Source organism: Nelumbo nucifera, chromosome 4 (assembly GCF_055504915.1).
Source record: "Nelumbo nucifera cultivar China Antique chromosome 4, China Antique-T2T, whole genome shotgun sequence".
Classification (NCBI taxonomy): Eukaryota; Viridiplantae; Streptophyta; class Magnoliopsida; order Proteales; family Nelumbonaceae; genus Nelumbo; species Nelumbo nucifera.
This window is the reverse complement of record NC_142652.1, coordinates 7,849,563-7,871,259: the sequence shown is the minus strand read 5'-3', so window position 1 is coordinate 7,871,259 and position 21,697 is coordinate 7,849,563. Positions and strand designations below refer to the sequence as shown.

The following is a 21,697-nucleotide window of genomic DNA, read 5'->3' as shown; positions in this document are numbered from 1 at the left end:
GTTCGCTGACACCCCTAAGGTCCTAACGCAAATCTCATGCACTGTAATAATTAAAAAAAAAGGTGAGAATAACTTATGCCATCATCGGTGAGTTAAAACTCATAAACCTCTCCTGCTCTGGAACACCCTTCACAGAAAAACAGCAATGATGAAAAGATGAGGATAAAGATGTTACTACTTGCAACCAAGAGTGGCTTATGAAGCTTGTATAAATGATGAATATTATGAGCTTCATGATATCCCACCTCCCTGGATGAGAAATAATTTTTCGCGCTCATCTGTAGAAGGTGACACTCAAAAGTATCTTAAGGCTTTGATGATCCCTTTTGATTCCTAGAAACATTCTTGGACTTGAGTGCTTGTCATGCCTTTGATGATCCCTTTTCATCCCGTATCGGTTGTTACGTACCGTATCTTAAGGCTTCCGGCATGGGGAACGGTTTGAAATCAATCGTACCATTCCTTTTCATCGTGCCGAAGGCGTATTGACACCGTATCGGTGAGTTTCGATTGTGTATTGGCCGATACACAATGATTTTACTGTTGTTAAAACACAAATAGAAATGATTTCGAAAGAGGGTTTCTAAACCCATTTCAAAAGCCCTATTTCTTTCCCAAACCCTCCAAAAAGCCTTTTAATCTTTCTAAAGACTCAAATCTTGTAAAAATTTGCCAAAAACATTTATAAATTTACAAGATGTCAAGATTTAATAAGTTTTTCAAGGTTGTGTAAAAAGGAATGAAAACAAATATCTTTTTTCAATTTTTTTTTTATATTTTCAACCAATGTTAAAAAAGATAAGGGGAAAGAAAGTGGTTTACCCCTACCCCTTCGGCTGGGGGGCTTCGCCGCCCAAATCCCCTTGTCCCCATTTTCGATGTAGCCCAATTTTATTTTTTAGAGTTAGGGGGGTCTTGTCGAAGCAAGACCCCCCTTTTAACAAACGTTATGCATTTTTATTTTTTTTAATATAAAAGATTAAGAAAAAAAAATGAAATCCCCCCTTCCTCCTTCCTCTTCTTAAGGAAGCTTACGCCCCTTGCATTCTGAACTATGCTTCACGCTTCTAGGTAGTGGAACACTTCTGTATTTTAAAACATTGAATCATTGATATTTATTTATTTTTTAATTTTAGTTTACTTTTAGAACAAAATATGCAAAATAATTATTTCATCTATTATGTCCATAAATCCATTCAATTTTTTGTTACATATTTACTTTTCTTAATTTTAATTTAATTTTTAGAATAAAACATGCAAAATAATTATTTAGTTTTTAGAAAATTAGAATAAAACATGAAAAATAATTACTTGATCTATTATGTCCATAATTAGATAGTATGTTTCTGTTCCCGACTTTCCGTTTATTGATTATAATATGTTTTTTTCGTAAACCCATTAAAACATGCTATTTTTATGCATAAATAGTTCATTTATGTCTTATATTTAGTGATATTGATATTTATTTATGATTTATTAGAGTATTTATAGCATTTCCATGTGTTTCCATGCGTATCTTAATTTTTCATCTGTATCCATGCATATCCAAGATATACCCCGATGGATATCTTAAATTTGCCTTTCTGTTCCGATACTTTAAATCTTGCATTAATTGAATATAACAAATTTCCCAGGAATGATTGTCTTTTTTATTTCTCTCCTAGTAGTAGAAGACACCCAATCTGCTAAATGCCTAATTGATTGTGTCGAAACCTTTTGGAAATCATCTAACCATTCAGTAGTTCATTCAATATGGTTTGACAATTGATATTATTATGTCTATTATGCAATAAAATATATCTTTAATGTTTACTGAGAATGTGAGGACCGAAGAGTAATGGAAATCGGGTATATTACTGTCTTTATTATGCAATTCTTGGTTTTTTCTTTTTCTTTTTCTTTTTTTTTTGTGGTTTTACTAGTGTAATCATCTGAACATTTGACAATACTCGTTTGCATGCATTTAATTAGATTTTTGTCCCTGTAGCATCTCTGAATTCATCAAAAGAGCTGGAGGTTGCAAGCATCAGAGATTCCGCAAAAATAATTAGCACTATTATCTCAAACTAATTTTGATGAGATTTGTACCTTGCGAAGTCATTAGAATTCTATTGGCTACAAAAACAGAAAGAGATGTATTTTCCTCACTGCTGACACCAGGTTGTTGGGAGTACTGAATACCTGAACCCATCTCTATTCAACATCTTTTTTCTACCTTGGATGCAACTGTTGCTTCTCCATGACAATCTGTGGTCCCAATTGGATCTTTTGTTAGTAGGGACTAGGAAATTGGGAGTTTGGACCATGGCATCAATGCATACATAGCATAACATGATGAGAGTAGACAATCATGCATGGGCCTTCCATGTTGACTTCCATTCTTGATGTAGGGTAATTTGGCCTGACCTAATAATGGAGGGATGCGTAGACACGACCAAACCGACAGGATAACAGCTCACTTCCGACACATCAAGTCTGCAAATTGACTGAGCTCGGATAATCGAATCATCTCGGGGCAAGTCCACCTTGGGATAAGTTCACCTCGGGATATGATCGCATCAGGACCACCTCGGTTTCAAGGCATTTCGGCATTCGAACCAGGTCGGATCCAAAGGGCACTAGCTCGGGTAATATTGACTGACCTCTGCATGACAACCCCGAAGATCTCGCCACCAAATTCCACGCATTATAGGATCACGTCTCGTAACCACTAGCCTTATCTCCCCCGACCGATTCGGGAGGCAGTGATAAGCCTTATCGGCTAGCAGCGTTATCTCCTGTTAGTACGGAAACGGGCCTCACCATAGCAAGGATCCCGGAACCACTCCGAAAAACCCGCGAGGACTCCAGTATATAAAGACCCCAACCCTCCGGGGGCAAAGGTACACGTAATCTCTGCTCATTAGCTCTCTTGCTGTCTAAGCTACCATCAGTTCGCAAATTACTGACTTAAGCATCGGAACGACCTCGCCGGGTAAACACCCCCAGATTCTTTGATTCCCCTTTTTATAGATTAGCCAATTCCGTCGTCTACTGGAAACCAAATCATCTCCAGTTAGGAGCAGCCGGATTGCGTCGCATCAATTCCCTTGATGAGAGATAATCTCAGTCTCCTTAGTTATCTTCTAAACTGCTACGGTCCTAAACGTCAAATTATGTGGCTTCTGTGGTGTCGTTATGTAGTCCACCCATTCGGAAGGAAAAACAAAATCTTGCAAGAACCAACCTACAAGTTCAAGGTCTAGATCAGTGGCGTCATGCTTTCTGAGCTTGATGCGAGGAAGATACTTGGAATTTTCCTATTGAGGTTAAAGAGAAAAAAAAAAATGTGAGGCGGGGTAGAATAAGAGTAATGTTGATATAATGGTAAGTTTATTACAGTTTGGCAGTATTTCCACGTACAACCATATTCACACTTTTACCTGAATTAGGCTTATATCAGATGGATCGGTTAAAGATGCAAGTTTTGGGTTTTGGTTGATTCATAAAGATGGCTTGACATGATCCAACTCTGTTCATTAAAACGTCGAACAGTCTCTTATTAGTACCTAATAGAAGATGCAATAGAAAAGGGATCAGGGGAATAAGTCACCATAAAGAGATCTTTAGCTTGAGGTATTGAATGCAAAGAGCTTTAAGACAATGCTCACAGTGAAAAGAGCTTAGCTTGAAGGTATTGGATGCTTTGTGGCAAATGCTACCACAGTTGCTTCAGGTAAATTACACTTCCTAATTACGTACCTGAGATAAATCAGAAAATGATGTCTTTTTTTTTTTTTTTATTTTCTGATGCACCACATAAAATTTGATGTTCATTACGAACGGCCCCACCGCTACGGGTAGATAAACACCAAATCTACAACATCAATCATCTCCCTTCTCATTAGGCTCTTTGTCCTCACTCCTCAGTGTCAGTGATGATTCCCCGTCTTCTTATTGTTTTTATCTCGGAATTCGGAGCCATTCGCAAACAGAGCAGAGCAGCTAACTGCTGCTAACAGTGAGTGAGTGAGAATACTTGTCCCTTTTTTTTTTATCGCTACCAAGTGAGAGAGGATACTTCCAATGTAGACAGAGAGAGAGAGAGTTTTGGTCTTTTGGAGTTGAGAGGAGGGAGGAGCTGCATTTGAAAAGAGACGATTGATAATGACAGTCTCATTTTCCGGGAAAGAACGTGGTGGTGTTAAAATCAGGGGCAGATGCGCTGCTCGATGATTTTTCTCTGGCTATTTCTTTATGTTCCGGCGATTGTCTTATCGTCCGTATCGATCGGCTTGCCATGCCATGCGATGCGATGAGACATGAGAGTAAAGAGTAGAGTGACTATTCGCATCAACCTTACCTCAAGTGAGGACATGTGGTATGATCCAAATGAGCAGTGATTTCCAGGTACTAGTCTCACCCAAATGAACATTGAAATGAATGGTTTCTCTTCTCAATTCTCATACGTTGAGCTCAGCCTCCAACAGTCTTTAAGTCTTAACTTCGTGGGACCCGATGTCAGCTGTAGGCTGCGCATGGAAGATGATCTGGTCATCAACGCCTCTTGCCTTTGTTTGAACTTTGAACTACAACGTAAGCTCCATGTATCTAGCTAAAATACAGCAGGACCTTCTTCTGGTTGTAGAAAAGGAAAGTTACACGTAGCTTTTGTCGTTATTCTGTACCATTATCAGACCGGACGGTCGAACTGGTTGATCTGGGAATGGTTACGACTCTTTATCCAGTTTTGGATTTAAAAACTGTCTCACCGCGCTTTCGACTGGACGGTTGGACTGTTTGATCCAATAATCAGTGGTCAAAGAGGTTTCATCACTCATCTGGTCCCGTTTCCAAAGCCATAATCTGTACCCAACATTCCCCCAAGAATTATAAAACCCTGTGTCTATCTGGATTGAAACTTCACTCATGTGAGCTTGTCTTATACTACACATTCCAAGGGTTGTGTCACATTTGCAGCTAGCATTTAAAGTCTTTTTATCATGTTCTTATGATCATGGATCCTGAATTAAGACAAGCATTATACCTCCAAATGGATAAGCATATATGTTAGTATATTAGGGTCAGTTTGGTTTATAGTCGAAATTGGAATTAAAACCCGAATAAGAATTAAAACCCGAATTGAAATTAGAATTGACTGGAATGGATTATCATTCTTAGGGAAGGGAGAAGGAATGGCCATTCTTTTATATGGGAGACCCATTCCACCAGAAATGAGAATGGAATTCCAATTCCATTCAACCAAACAAACAATAGAAATAAAAATGGATCGATTGAATTTAATAATAGACATGATATTGGATAATGACAAAACAGGATTCACATGATCAAACCCATATAGTTGATAATTATAAAAATTATCAAATATAAATTAAAATAAATTACCATTATTAGACATAAATTACCAATATTTATAAAAAAATTATTAAAAATAAATCAAAAGAAATTATCACAAGTTAGTAGACTTTAGGATGATAATTACTTGAAATTATCAAATAGTATAATCCTAAATACATTAAATTAATTTGCCAAAAATTATCATAAATTAGTAGAAATGTCCAAAAATAACCACTAAATTCCATAAAATCAATAAATTACTATAATTGACCAATAAACTATCATATAATAAATATAATACATATTATATATTTACAAAGAAATTAGTATATAATAGAAATTATCAGAAACTAGTAGAAATTATATAATAGAACTAATTTTCACTAATTGACTGATAAATTATCATATAATAAGTATAAAAAATAAGTATATATATTGACCAATAATTATCATAAATTAGTATAATAGAAAGTACCAGAAATTAGTAGAACTTAGCCAAAAATAATCACTAATTTCTATAAAATATTATATTTTCCAAGAATTATCATAAATTTTGTATGATAGAAATTAGTAGAACTTAGGGAAAAATAACCACTCATTTTCATAAAATATGATACAATAGATGAAATTAGTATAATTTTGTAAAAATAACCATTAAATTCAAAAAATTAGTAAAACTTCTCATTTCGTTTTTCCATGTATCGCACGGGTCCCGCTAGTTTTGTGTAATGTGAGTGAGAAAGCCCTAACCCCTAAGTTGAGTAATGAAAGCGGTCTTAGAGTGTGGATTTTGGTGTGAACGTTGCCTGCAGCCTGTTACGGTTCATTGAGAGTCTGAGACTAAAGAGTCAGATGTCTCCCAGAAGTTATTAAGTTCATTTTATTTCTTTTATTTATGCTCTCATTTTGTTAATTATTTATAATATCCTTCTCGTTTTTGGTTAAGTTAGTTGGGTACACGATTCGATGGTGTGTCATCTTCCTCTAAATCCACCACTCCACGCGTGGCGAATTGGCAAAGTTAAAAAGGTTACCAGAATTTTCCTTCTGTTTGTCCTGTAGCCGTTTTTTTATTTTCTTTCCTTTTATTATTATTTAGTTTTGGATATATTAACCGACACGCTTGATCCAGAAGTAGAATACGGGGTGGGACCTATGCGGTTTTACACGACTTATAATCTGTTGTGAGATGTTCCAGATCAACGGTTGGTGTTCACCATATTGGATAAGAAAAATAGAACAGGTAAAACCAATTTGATGAGGATGGAATTAATTTTTTGAGTAAGAGCGAATAAGAGAGGCTTTCTTGAGGGGAGGGACAATGTCTTGACTGAGGGTCAGTAATAACGCAGACGCATAGTGTAAAGATGTTCCTTGCCTTTCTGACTAGACATTACCTTCACAAATGGAAATGGGGTCAATTTATAACCACCACTCTAATAAAAGAGAAGAAGATTGTTATATTGGTCTTCTTGGTCGGTCCAATAAATTTGGTATAAAGTATAAACATTCTATTCAATGAGACCCATTCACTACATCTTGTGTTATACACATGGCAGCTGACAGAGGGCATTCCGCTATTGCTCATTACCTCTTTACAATTTAGATGGAGACATCCTCACGCCACTCCAAAATCCAAAACTTTTTTCACCTCATAACCTCCGAGGTTAACATTTCGACTGGATTTGGTCCAATTTAATTCCGTCCAATATGAATCCATTACAAATGGACCACGTTTAATCCAATTTAATGAATATTTTAGATCGATTTGGACCAGTCCAAATCAATGTCTACATCATCATCTAATCTGTTTAAATTCCTTCTGATCTATATTGGTTTCAACCCAAATTCAATTCATTGATACCTATATTCTTATCTTTATCTTATATCAATGAATCAGATATTAGCTTAATTTAATCCAATCCAATATAAATTTATTATAGACACACCAGGTCTAATCCAATCTAATAAATAATTTGGACCGAATTGGTCTAATCCAATATGTCTTATTGGTCCGTTCAATCCGTCCAAATTGATTTTAAACCGGACAAATCCAATCCAAAACCAGTCCATTGACACCGTTAGTTAACAGTAAAGCTGATTGAGTATCTTCTTTTAAGTTTAGTTTTTTCATAGTAAAAAAAAAAAAATCAATAGGGAGCTCTTTTTCCCCCATTTGCAAGAAATCAGTGGGTCAACATCTGCATCACCAACTACGTAGCGAACTTGTTTCCTCCACAAAGAAGCTAAACAAGGTAGCGTGTCTGCTCAAGTTGCCAGTTGGCTTGCCGTTAAAGTTTCTTTGCTGATTGCACCGGAGTTCTGGGACGAAAACCCGCCTGCCTTCATCATGGTTTGGGGATTTTGGGGAATCTGGAGGGAGGACTACTGGTAGTCTGGAACTGAACTAACCTCCGCTGTCTACCTCATTCATTCATCTGGGCCTAGAGGTTTTGGCATGCGGAATTGCGGAGGTGGATTTATTTTTTATATGATGACACCAAAAGTGGGCCAAACGTACCTCAAAAATGGTAAGATAAGATAGATACTCGCTAAAAGAATCTTTTTTTTCTTGTAAGCAAATAAACCTTTTTTTTTTTTTATTGTTTGGTATGAGCTATTGGAACTAAGAAACCTCCAATTACAGATTAAGTGATCCACTATTAACTAGACCTATAAGCAGCCAACACCCCCTTCCGGCCCGCCCCCTACAAACATACTTGCTTGCAAAGCTTGATCAATTCAATTTCAAGCAACCTTCCTCAGAAACCATTATTGTTATTTTCTCTATTATTAATTTTTGTTGCCCAGAAGAAACCTACTTTGCTCATTTATCATTATTTATGGTACTACTCTGTCCTATATTAGCATTGTTACTCTCCTATATAACCCAGTTTCCCATAGACTCAAATCCCCATCTTCTGTGGCTGTGGATGTTATCAAATTCACCAAAGCAATGGCGATTGGAAGGATTGCTTTAGTTGCTTTGACGACATTGGTTCTGGTTCTTAGCCTGGCCGAGAGCTTGGAGTTTCACGAAAAGGACCTGGCTTCGGAAGAAAGCCTCTGGAAGCTGTATGAGAGGTGGAGGAGCCACCACACTGTTTCCCGAGACCTGTCGGAGAAGCACAAACGTTTTAATGTGTTCAAAGAGAACGTCAACTACATTCACAACTTCAACAAGAAGGATGCCCCCTACAAGCTAAAACTTAACAAGTTTGCCGACATGACAAACCATGAGTTCAGGAGCTTCTACGCTTCCTCCAGAGTAAATCACCACAAGATGCTCCGAGGAAGCCGACGCGGAACTGGGGGGTTCATGTATGAGAAGGAGGACAATCTCCCCCCATCTGTCGACTGGAGGGAGAAAGGAGCAGTCACTCCTGTGAAAAACCAAGGCCAATGCGGTATGATTCTTATTAGTAAACAATAAGATTTATTCGATTCATCATTAAACTATTTGTTCTTAGTCCATTTCTCTATAGTGTAAGCTTGGTTAGACTTAGACGAGACAGTTCTCCTCTGTTCTTATTATCCACAAGTAGTCATGCTCCATGAATTTCTATCCTATCAAACGTCTAGCCAGCAATTATATACCATTTCTCGTTGGTTTTACAGGTAGTTGTTGGGCATTTTCAACTGTGGTTGCAGTTGAAGGTATAAACAAAATCAGAACGAATGAGCTTGTCACTCTGTCCGAACAGGAGCTGGTCGACTGTGACAAAACCGAAAACCAAGGTTGTAATGGGGGACTAATGGACTATGCATTTGAATTCATCAAGAACACTGGAGGGCTAACCTCAGAGGAGATTTATCCTTACAGAGCTGAAGATGGGAGTTGTGAAGCATCAAAGGTGACACATTTATCCCTACAGGTTTCCTGTCTACATCCTTCCCAAAAAGTTAAAGTCCTTATGGAGAACAAATTTGCTGGTTTTTGCAGAAAAATTCTCCTATGGTGACAATTGATGGGCATGAGAACGTCCCTGCTAACGACGAGGATGCATTGATGAAGGCTGTGGCAAACCAACCTGTATCTGTCGCCATAGAGGCTGGTGGTCTCGACTTCCAATTCTACTCAGAGGTACTATGATCTGCCTAACTCAAGGGTCCAAATCCTCATGAATGAAGCAAATATATATTTGTCTAACTGGGTCAATTTGATCTCAGGGGGTATTCACCGGATCCTGTGGCACGGAACTTGACCATGGAGTGGCAATTGTGGGCTATGGAACGACTGTTGATGGGACTAAATATTGGATAGTGAAGAACTCATGGGGACCTGAATGGGGAGAGAAAGGCTATATAAGAATGCAACGAGGTGTCTCTGCCAAAGAGGGAATCTGTGGTATAGCCATGGAAGCATCATATCCCATCAAATACTCTCCAAATCCTGCTAAGACATCCTCTCTCAAGGATGAGCTCTGAAAGAATTGATCATCATCGCATGTAAAAGTAAAACCCATAAATTTGACTCACAAATCTGATGCATATGTTAAGTCATATTAACATCTTTGGTTATGTATCTTGTTAGTTTGTAAATAAAGACTTTCAATTATTTGAAAGAATGAACTGAACATATTCAGTTCCTTATAAACATATGCCTTAGTTACAGTGGGACTGATTTGAATTTTACCATACCCCATACATATTACCACAATACGGGCTGCACAATTTGCCAGATTAATCATCTGGGTAAAAAAAAAAAAATCTTGAATGCTACTCAAGTTAATCATATGGTTTTAATCTTGAGGGTTGTTCGGTTAGCTTTTTAAGCCCTATACCAATCCACTCGTATGAAGCCCACCAAATCATTGTAGTCTTAGACCATCTTGCCCATCTCATTGACAGAAGTGGCTTTATGATGGAACTACCAGCGCAAGTGAAACTCAATATCCCTTCGATATGGTAAAACCATCTAATTGATTTTGCTTTTCAATTTTCAAGCATTTCCAAATGTTCTAATAGAGTTAGAACCACACAGATCCATTAAAAATGGAGTTAGAAGGACACAGTAAATGGTACAGCAATTTGAGGAGATCCAGATCCAGCGGCATCCAGGTATAGGTTCCTCCTCTTGATCATGTTTTGGCATTAAAGCTACCCAACAAGCACTGTAAGATGCTCGAGAGACCATTAATGTGTGTGTCTATTCAATATTTTGGTTTCTTTCACATAGAGATGTATACCGTTTACCCAATTTGAAGAATTTACACAGCATTAGGTCAGGCCCATTTAAATTTAACAAATGATCAAATCGGCCCAATTTGGACCCCTACTGGGCTACTATTTGCACGACAATATTGCTTTGCTCATTGAAGCCCGTTTTTATGCTTACTCTATATTTTAATTGGCGGGCCGTCCTATTATGGGCTAACTCCGGAATGGGTCTCCCTAGCTAAACAGACCATGACGCCTTTTTCTACCCTGTTAATGTTATCCATTTGGGAAAAACTTTAGCTGTTGGGGGCCAACAGCCTATGCTGTTGAGAACATTTTTGGGGATGCCACGTTATTATGAGAGTGGGGTAAATTAGTAATTGTCCCCTATTGGAGGTTGTGACGCATTTGATGACATCACTCAGGTTGTGTTTGGTAATATTGTTGTTTCCACCTGGAACGTTTTAGTTGATTCATATAAATTAGGCTATTTATGGTTGAAATAGGCAACCTAAAAAAATGCATGTTTGAGAGACTTTTTCTGGAAACATTAAATCAGTGTTTGTTGCTCTAGTGGATGAAGTTTAATCATTCTAACTTAAAGTAATTATTGCACGTGATGTGACAATAAATATCTCTCACCAATTTGTATCGATCAATATAAAATGTTTTAGATGGAAACAACAATGGTACCAAAAACAAGCTTTCGTGTATGCATCTTCAAACTAAGGGACTCTTCCCTCAATAAAAGTATCTAATGCTTTGCCCTTTTTCTCAAGTGTATTTAGGGGTGGATTTGAATCGAGCAAAGCCGAATAGTATGAGGTTCGAGTTTGGCTTGCCAATGTATTACAGGGCTCGAGCTCGGCTCGACCTGAGCTTACGAGTCGAGCTCTATTAGGCTCGAACTCAACTCGTTTGCTAATCGAGCCTCTAAATTGGGCTTAAACTCAGCTCGAAGCTCGATTGAAACCAAGCCTAGCTGAGCTTTTCACAAGCCGAGCTCGAGTAGCTTGTGAAGAGCTCGACTCATAGCCACCCCTAAGTATATTCTCTGATTTCTCCAAATAGTGTCAACTCCGGTTTCACCGGGGTTCCCCTTTCACAAGTCTCAATTCCATGTGTTTAAAATCTCTCGTTTGAGTCAAAGATCATACGGATTTGTTGGGAAATAAACCATTAGACCAGAAAACTTTAAAAATAGCCACAAATACTTGAAATTTAACATAGTAACACATTAAAGGGGGTGTTTGGCCAACGTGTATGATTCTGTTTTACAAACAAAAATAACTGATACAGCAGTAAAAATAAAACCAATCATGTTTTTTTAGCTACACAAAACCAATTGTGTTGCCAGGGTTCGAATCTGCTACACAAGTTGTTCCGACATTTTTATCCATGGCACATTACAGCTATGCATTGGAAATATCTACCTTGTCACTCATGAAAAGATGTTCCAAATGAGTCTAGATCTGCTGACCACGCTTGTATGACCACATAGCTGACCACCGCATGAGAAGATAACACCTATCCATACACGCAAAACACTTTGACATGTGTGGGGAACTAACGGCGGGGTGTTAAGCCCCCCCATTAGCTCCCAAAAAAATTTCAAACTAAATTTCAGAAATAGTTTTCTCTCTTCTTCATCCCTAAACCCCGTCTTTGTCTTCAAATACTATTCATCTCTGAAATCTTAATCACCATCTCCTCATTTCTCCTTCATTCTTGTCTGAACCTCATTCTCTCTCTATGTCTCTGAACTTCTCTCTCTTTATCTCTGAACACTGTTCGCCGTTTAAAAATTTAAAACCCTAATCACTTCTCTGAACCTTATACTCCCAACTTGTAATCTGATTATTTCCAGCATTCACAACTACCATCGTATTGCTCTCATTGAAGCTACTATAGGAGAGTCTTTTAATGAAAAACATTTTTTGCTCTCTAAAAAAATGTTCTATTTTTTAATTTTATATTTTATATCACTTGATGGTTTCATATTGATTTCATCGAACTGCTCTCTAACTCTACATTTTGGAATGTTCTGTTTTCACTGCTTTTCAAGCTTTTTTTACTACCAAACGTTTGGAGTCTTCCCCTTCCAAAATTTGAATGAGCCCAAACTTTTCAAGCTTTTCCTTTACCCTTTCACCATAATGACCCCCTTAGTAGGAGCAAAAATCACTTTTTCCCTAATTGTTACTTTGATTATAAGATCGCATTATTTTGTTAATCTTTTTTATATATTTTTAGATGTATAAATGTGTCATTATTATTTTCATTAATAACAAGGTAGTCAAAGAGAGAATGGAGATTGGGCCACACTCCATGCGAAGGATGGTTTTTGAAGTAGATGGAGATGAACAACATGTTGACATAACTAATGATGCACTTGAGGTAAATGATTTATGTCATAAATGAATTAGCTATGCCTATCGAGTTAGATAAATAAAAGGCTTTTGTTGATGATTTACTGAAATTTGAACAAAAGGACTTTGATGTAAGTATTCAGGATAAATTCAAAAAAATAGCCCTCCTTCCCAAAGAGTGGATCCCAAAGGTTGGCATGGTATTTAAAGAAGAAGAAGAAGCTTATGAATTTTATAATAGATATGTGGGACATATGGGATTTAGTGTGCGGAAAGCTAATAGCCTACAATGCCCTAAGACTTGGAAAGTGAGGTTTAGAAAGTTTTGTTGTTGTAGAGAAGGAAAACGTGTTGAGGATAAACGTAGGACCAATGTCAAGCAACATCGAGCAAAGACAATATGAGGTTGTATGGAAAATATGAGAATTAGTCGTCGCAAAGATGGTTGCTATTATGCGATTGCCTTAATGAAACTCATAATCATATAATTGCAACTCCCAAGAAGAAGCACATGTTGAGATCACAAAGAAAGATGATTGAGCCACAAGCTACTCAAGTTAGAAATGCAGATAATTCGGGAATAACTCCAAAAGCATCAATTGAATTGATGACCACTGAAACTGGTGGTCATGAAAATATTGGTTTCACTTCTGTAGATTTAAAGTGGAGAAGGGAGAGGCAAGAGGTGTTCTACAATATTTTGAAAATAAACTATCAGAAGACCCATTTTTTGTCTATGCAATACAATTGGACCAAGCTGAGCTAGTTACAAATCTATTTGGGGCAGATGCACAAATGATAATGGATTATGGTCATTTTGGTGATGTGATATGCTTCGATACAACATATAGAACAAACAAGGAAAATCAACCATTTTCATTATTTGTCGGTTTAAATAATTGTAAGCAAACAATCATTTTTAGTGTTGCATTATTATATGATGAATCTGCAGAGACATTTGAGTGGTTGTTTAAGGTGTTTATCAAAACAATGGGAGGAAAAAAAGCCAAAAATAATTCTAACTGATGATGATGCAGCAATGGCAAAAGCAATCAATTTGGTGTTGCTAGAATCACACCATCGGTTATGTGTTTGGCATATGTTCCAAAATGCTGCAAAACACCTTAGTAATGCATTTGAAAAGTTCAAAACATTTTCTAAGGATTTCAGAAATTGTGTCTATGATTGTGAAGATGTGGATGAATTTGAAAATGCATGGGAGAGCATGATTAATAAGTATAGACTCAAAGAAAATGATTGGTTAAAAAAGTTGTACAACAAAAAGCATAAATGGGCTTTCGTATTTGGACGTCAAACATTTTCTAGTGGTATGAGCACAACACCAAAAAAGTAAGAGCATGAATAGTTGTCTCAAAAGATAACTTAATATTAAGTATGATTTGTTAAGATTCCTTCAGCACTTTGAAAGAGTGGTTGCTGATAGGCGCTATGAAGAAGTGAAAGTTGAATTTGCAGCAACACAAAGCACCCCATCCTTGCCAATACAATTGGGAATATTGAATTATGTCGCTAATGTCTATACCCCACCAATTTTTTCTATGATTCATAGAGAAGTATTGAAACAATTGAACTACACCATTGAAGAACATCAAGTTGTGTCTAAAACAACAACAAGGTATATAGTTAGCATGCTTGGAGTGAGTCATCAACACAAAGTTACTTTTGACTCAACAAATGATTTAGTAAGTTGTAGTTGCAAAAAAATTGAATTTGTTGGGGTTTTATGTGGGCATGCTCTAATGGTACTTGATTGTAGGCGGATAAAGATGATACCCTCACAATATATATTGAAAAGATTGACTATTGATGCAAAAGTGGCCATAACTAGAACATCTCATAGCTCTACTTCACATCCTGATCAGATCACATAAACTACAATGCACAGAAAAGAGATGTTTCATTTGCTTATTCAATTAGTGAATAAAGCTGCACCTATTGAGGAGGCTTATAAGATTGCTATGAAGTTTGGAGAAAAGGCTTTGAAAGATGTGACAAGGTGTGTAAAGCATATGGCATTTGGTCAATTATTTATTGCATTTGAGAGTATGGAAATTAAAAATGATAATGTTGGCTCTCCTTGCATAAACCTTGATAGCACATGCAAAGATGTTGCTAGCACCAATGCTAGTTCTATAGAAGGTGGAATGCAAAAACAAGTGAAAGGATTTAAACACAAATTGACCACTTCTCTTCAAAGAGGCAAAAAAGTGCTTTAGAAAAAGCAATAGTAAAGAAGGCAAAGCGGAAGAAGAACCAATCGATCAAAGAATGCTCTATCATCAAGCAATGCACGTAGGTATTTTTTTCTCAATTCATCTAATCAATTTATACGAAGTTTTAATCAATCTTTATAATTTAGGAATCTGGAGATGGGAGAATCTGGATCATGTGTCTAAGGGGAATATGATGAAGATACGGACACAAGAATTTAACCAGCCTCTCTCATATACGCAGGTATTAAGGTTTGGTTATATCTTCTATTAGAACTAGATGTTTTTGGTATTAAAAATCCTTTTCTACAGGAATCAAGGCTTGGGGAAAATAGTGAAACTATTATAAGTGATCCACAAACTACCATTGCAGGTAGGTCATTTTCAAGTAAATATTGACACATTCATGTGGGATTTAACCATTTCTAGTGGATCTCATATGAGTCAAATGATAATTTTGTATTGAAAGAATTACACGTCAAATTTTCTTTTATATATTGTTAAAATGATATAATTATTTTTTATAGGGCTTATCAGGGATTGAACCATACCAACAGATACCCATGTGTCATTACAGTTTAGAAGAACAAGATAAAAAATGAGTGACAAATTTACGGGTGTATATTTTCAACTATGTCAATATCGTTGTTTGATATATTTTCTTTATGTCTTTTTCATAGTTTTTATTGGCTTCTTCTCACATTTCTTTCTTTTTTTTTCCAGGAAAACTTGGACTTTGGGGGTTTTTTGTTCACAAACAAAGCCACAGTAATTGAATCACTTTAAGCATCTGATGCATTTTGGCTTTAAACTCAAGAGATAGCAGTATTTTGAATACTAAAGTGAATGATTAAAGAGAAAAGTTAGTTTTTACAATTTAACTACCATTGTAACATGGGGGGCTTCTTGAAAGATGGAAAATCAAGTCTATTTACTCCCTTACACTTTTTAAAATCGCTATTGAGTATCATTTTGCTTATAATGATTTGATATTAAAGATGCCAAGATTATATTGGAACCTTATACCATATTATTTTGTACCTTGAATCCCAAAATATAATCCTTTAATTTTTATTATCAAAACAAAAAGTTATTTCTCAAATTAATTGATCCACTTTTGTATTTAAATTGTGGTAATGCAGTAATTCTAATTTATGGATTACTGTTAAGAAGTGTTCTAGCTCCTACTTTGATTTATTAATTTTAGTAGCATTATAGTCATTTATTTGGAATTTTGAACAAGTAAAAACTTGATTAATTCTATGAGAAATTACATAATTTTGGAACGAACGGTATAGTATGTTACTTTGCACAATTAGTTACATAGTGGGTTAGCCTAGGACGATTAATGAATCAACTTTCCATGTGCTCTCATAATGGTTAATTTAAAATTTTGAAACCATTATTGTATCTAAGGCTCAATTTGGAATGAGTACAAAGGCAAATATGTACCATACAAATACATAAAAAAATCATACAAAATACAAGATTTTACACTCTACATATTTGTATTTTTACTCCTTCTAAATGGAGCCTAAGGAATGAGGATCTCAATTTAGATCTAGAAATTGGTATAAAACATATTCTCATTGAGAAAATATATTAGGATGAATTTGGAGTGGTGACTTGGTAAAAGTGTCCGTGTTGAAAAATAACAACCACTCAAAACATTCATTCCATTGGAGCAATAAAACCATGCTACTAGTTTGTTTCTAGCACAACTTTTGAATTTTTTCATAATTAAAGCAACTTGTAATAAGTAAGTATACTTTAACAACCAAAACTAATATCAATCAAAGCTCACAAAATGGGTAGTCAATATGATTCTATTCCAACTTAGTGATCTAAAGTCACCTTAACTTCATTGGTAATATAAATTAACTGCCATACTTTATGAGCATACATTTGAAAATCTACTACTTTAAAACCACTACCATTATGACAAAAACTATATGCATAAGGTTGTCCTCTAATACTGATATTTCCTTCTCAAATTGTTCTAGAACCTCTCTCTTCAATCCACTTTCTTATACTGGATTCATTTATTCATCTATTTGTTGCATGTGCCAATTCAAACACCTCATCAAAATTATAAGGGATACCCCATCCAAAATAGTTATATTTTCTACTTGCATAAATGAAGTACTTCTTGTCTTTTATAATCATCTTGACTGGATATCTTTGGTGTAACGTTTGGCTTGTGTGGACATTTGCAATGATGATTCACATATTTCAGCACACATGCTTTAGAACTTGAAGAAATCTGACTTGAAAGCACCACTTAGCAAATATTCTTACCTGTTATGCAAAATAAAAAAAGAAATTTTAAATATGAATATCTTCTACAAATGCCACATATCAGACTAGCATATGCATTGTTGTTTATTTCCAGTTCAACTTGTTTAAGTTTTAGTTGGATTAGATAAAGCAACCATGGGTATACTAACAGATCTACTAACTAATAAACAATAGTTTTGCCTATATTATATACTCATACATTATTTTCTTCTTGGCACAAAACTTTCTGAACATGATGTTGGATGGATAGGAAGCAAATGTTTCTCAGAGCACTATGATTAAAAGTCCCTATCTCCTCTTCCATAGCAATGTTTCTCAGAGCACTTGGGTAAATAAACTCATTGTATGAGAGCTCTCAATTGTTTGGAAATATACACCTAACTAGTGGATCTGTTGTTCTCTGGGTTGAGATTAATGTAAATCTTAGGCATATGTTTCAATGCAGATATTGGTGTTGGTTGGTTTGGGAGCCATCCAATTAACCAGTCTAGCATTTCCATTCAGAATTAAAAAAGAAGAAATAAGCGAAATGAGTGTTATCCATTAAAGAAATAACAACAAGAGACGTTTAAAATCCAGCAAAAGAAATTTAGGGAAATTGGCTTACTAGTACCCTATGCCTTCAATTAGAAACAAATAGGGGGAATAAGGTAAAAGTATAAATTAAACGGAGAACTTAGAGAAGTTTTGAAAGACTTACATGTAATAGCACCAACGAGAGTATAATGATGGTAGTTGCAAATGCCGGGGATAATCGGATTCCAATAAGTTGAAAATCGGATTACAAGTTGGGAAGATAAGGTTTAGAGAAGTGATTATGGTTTCAAATTTTTAGACGATGAGCAGTGTTCAGAGATAAAGAGAGAAAAGCTCAGAGATGCAGAGAGAGAATAAGGTTCAGAATACATTCCAAAATGCAGAGTTAGAGAGAAATTCAATGAAATCAATACGAAACCCCCAAGTGGTTTAAAATATTAACTTAAAAATAAAACATTTTTTTAGAGAGCAGAAAATCTTTTTCATTAAAAGACTCACCTGTAGTAGCTTCAATGAGAGCAATACGATGGTAGTTATGAATGTTGGAAATAATCAGATTACGAGTTGGGAAGATAAGGTTCAGAGAAGTGATTAGGGTTTTAAAGTTTTAAATGGTGAACAGTGTTCAGAGATAAAGAGAGGGAAGTTCAGAGACGTAGAGAGAGAATGAGGTTTAGACAAGAATGAAGGAGAAATGAGGAGATGGTGATTGAGATTTCAAAGATGAACAGTATTTGAAGACAAAGATGGGGTTCAGGGACGAAGAAGAGAGAAAATTATTTCTGAAATTGAGTTTGAAATTTTTTTGGGAGTCAACGGTTGGGCTTAACACCCCTCCGTTAGTTCCCCACACATGTCAAAGTATTTTACACGTGTATGGGCAGGTGTTATCTTCTCATGCAGTGGCCAGTTATGTGGTCATACAAGAGTGGTCAGCAAATCCCGATTCGTTCCCAATACAGAATAGTGGTGTTCAATGGGTAAAGATGTAGAAACACTTTCGTGGTAGCTTATCCAGAGGGGTGTTGCCAATGCCCCCTAAAATTTTGGAGTCCATATTAGTTGCACTTTATAGTTGTATTAAGAAGTGTATTGTATAATCAATAATAATACCCCACGTCAGCAATCTAAGTGTATATGCCCCACAAACTCCCCAATATTTCAAAGTTCAATTGGATAGAATGGCTGATGTTTGGTTTTAGCCATCAAATGGCTAATCATCATCATCTACGCCTTTAACCACCAACCCCTCACCCTGCAAAAGAGTATCAAATGCAACTAATTTGGGTTCAAACTTTTGGGCATTTAGCTTTGGTGGGACCGGTTCCCATCTTCCATCCTAATCTGTCCAAAACGTATTTAAGAGTCCCCCAACCTCCTAACAGGCTAACATGCTTCCTCTCAAAAAGGTTTCCCCTGACTATGCTTCATCATTCCCCCAATATCTATTTACTTGTTTCCTTTCAGTTCTTGGTTAGTAAATTAAGACCAAAACTCAAAAGAAACCAAATCTCAAAAAAGGGGTCAAGGAAGTAAAAAAGAAAGCAATGACTCCCTAAAATAAACAAAACGAGAGAGAGAATGAGGCTGTGGGGGTTTCAAAATTACAGAAATCCGAAACAAGACAGAGTAGCCGTACGTACATATGCTTGGCTATGCTCACTGGAATCAATGGTATGGCCTGGTATCATCCCAGTAAACTAAAATCAAAGGCCCAGTGACCAACAGTGTGGACTTCTTGCATGGATAGACTTGAAAATAAAACAAAAAAGGAGGGTGCACCGTGCACGCATGCCATGGTGTCTGGTGGTGGTGTGCTTCGTGCCTCCTCTCTCGCCTACAAAAACTATGACCCCAACGCCGATTACCCATTAGCGAGTGTTATAGGACACGAGCAAAACAAAATTAAAATATCAATCTCTCTCACTCTAATCTGAGGCAAAGGCATCAACAAGACCACACAGAATGATGGCTGTAATTGTCTCTCGATGGCCACGAAACTTGGAAAAGACAAACAACGCCCGTTAGTGGGATTTTGCCTGAGCAGACTGGTACATAGAGCAAGTATCTATGGTCGACGGTCTCTGCCTCTCTGGCGTTGGGGTTTGTCGGATTTATTATAATTCTCGTTCCTGGGTTGTCCAATTAAATTATAGTAAGTTTGCTTGTCGGCCTCAATCCACTCAAACTCCTCTGACACTCGGTTTAAATTAATTATATAAAACCAAGCAGATGAATTCACTAGTCAGTCATTAGAGGTAGCAATCAGGGTTCAGCATTACTGTGAACCTGGGTTTTGCTTGCATAGTGGTTCTTAGTGAAATCCCTTGTATATATGCATCATCCTGTTGAAATTTTATATTTTTTTCAGTTACCCAATTAAAATAAATATATAAAGTTGCACCATCTGGAATCATTTTAGTGGAATACTAGAAGTAATGCACAGAGTAAGGAAATTAGAAAAATAAAACAACTTCTTCTTAGCTCTTAGCAGCAAAAAGCAGGTAGTGCAATATATAGAGGCATCAACGGAGCTTATGAAGGGTGTCATATTTCTATTTCTAGAACGGAACCCAGCAGACCAGCTGTCAGTAGTTCTCTTGCTCGATGGAGGTTGTAAAGTAAACAGAAATGAACTTTTGCACAGACATGAGCTTAGTAGTGGTACATTTGGGTGCCAAATTAAGAAATAAGAACAGGTAGACACTTACTGTTCAGGTGGTAGGCGGCGTTTAGGTTTATCCTATTGCTACCTACGCCTGTCGACGGGAATTCTTCAGGCAGCCCGAATCGCTGTTGCTTTAGAGGTGGCTCTGGATCTGCCAACAAGACGGCATACAATGGACACTACTGCTGTCAGTTGTCAGCGTAGGGGAGCTTTAGCCGTTTTCTTTCTTTAAGCCGAAAATAACAACCAACGGCAACATGCCGGCAGCAGCAGGACGAGTGTCTCTCTATTTCTCAAGGGTCAATGCACTGTATCGTGTAGAAGTCGATCGACTAGTGGTAAAAGTAATTTTTGAGATCAATAGCCCCAACAACAACAACAACAAGCACAACCTTTTAGAAAAGCATATAGACCCCAGCTCGCCAATTCAACTCACTTTTAAGCTGTAGCCAACTCTGAGAGGTTTTGAGTCAGCGCACTCAGAGAAACTCTGAGCTAGTTAGTTCTGTCATGCATCTACAACCACGATATGCTTACGATTTTAGTCCTGATGAGTCCTAGAGATGTATTCGTTCAGTGATTTAAGCTTGCAAATCTCACATTCACTTGAATTTATATACAACACATCATCCCACTAGTACTAGTTCGAAGAGAGTAGAGCTGCTGTTCAAGGCTTAATGGCGTAAGATCCAATTTCAAAATGAAAACGATAGGACGATATATAGAAGCAATTAAAAGAAAAGGAACAAAAAAAACTTTCTTTTCTTACGAAGACCGACCCAGTAACCAATCGAGTGGTCAACGTTTCCCGACAAAATTTGGTGTGGCCCATCAAGCCTAGCTAGTAGAAAGGTAGACCAGCGTTCAGTCATCGCTGTGAACGTCGATTCTCTTTCTCTTGTTCAAGATCCGGACTGACGTCCATGGCCCCTCTCGAGACTCGAGCTCTATCTTCATAGATCGGCTTCAGTCACTCCACTCTCTTTAAGCTTTTCTTTCGTTACGTGAAAAATTGACGCAAATTCGATTGGGACAAGGGGTAAGTTTGCTACTGCTAGACGGGACGCGCGACTAATAACCGGCACTGACATCATATA

At 36.7% G+C, this 21,697-nt stretch overlaps 1 protein-coding gene and 1 pseudogene across 1 annotated transcript; both read left to right on the top strand.

The window, feature by feature from the left end:
• Window positions 1–7,996: 7,996 nt before the first annotated feature.
• On the top strand, window positions 7,997–9,936 carry LOC104591558 (vignain-like). Its single transcript, XM_010250427.3, has 4 exons — window positions 7,997–8,744; window positions 8,956–9,191; window positions 9,281–9,421; window positions 9,508–9,936. Exons 1-4 carry the CDS (start codon window positions 8,294–8,296, stop codon window positions 9,763–9,765), a joined length of 1,086 nt encoding a protein of 361 aa, XP_010248729.1. The 5' UTR covers window positions 7,997–8,293; the 3' UTR covers window positions 9,766–9,936.
• Window positions 9,937–12,834: 2,898 nt separating this feature from the next.
• LOC148791993 (protein FAR1-RELATED SEQUENCE 5-like) lies at window positions 12,835–17,395 on the top strand (annotated as a pseudogene).
• Window positions 17,396–21,697: the final 4,302 nt, after the last annotated feature.

Coding starts and splice junctions, on each gene's coding strand:
- LOC104591558 (XM_010250427.3), top strand. CDS start 8,294: ATGGCGATTGGAAGGATTGCTTTAGTTGCTTTGACGACATTGGTTCTG. Junction 9,192..9,280: donor GGAGTTGTGAAGCATCAAAG/GTGACACATTTA, acceptor TGGTTTTTGCAG/AAAAATTCTCCTATGGTGAC. Junction 9,422..9,507: donor ACTTCCAATTCTACTCAGAG/GTACTATGATCT, acceptor ATTTGATCTCAG/GGGGTATTCACCGGATCCTG.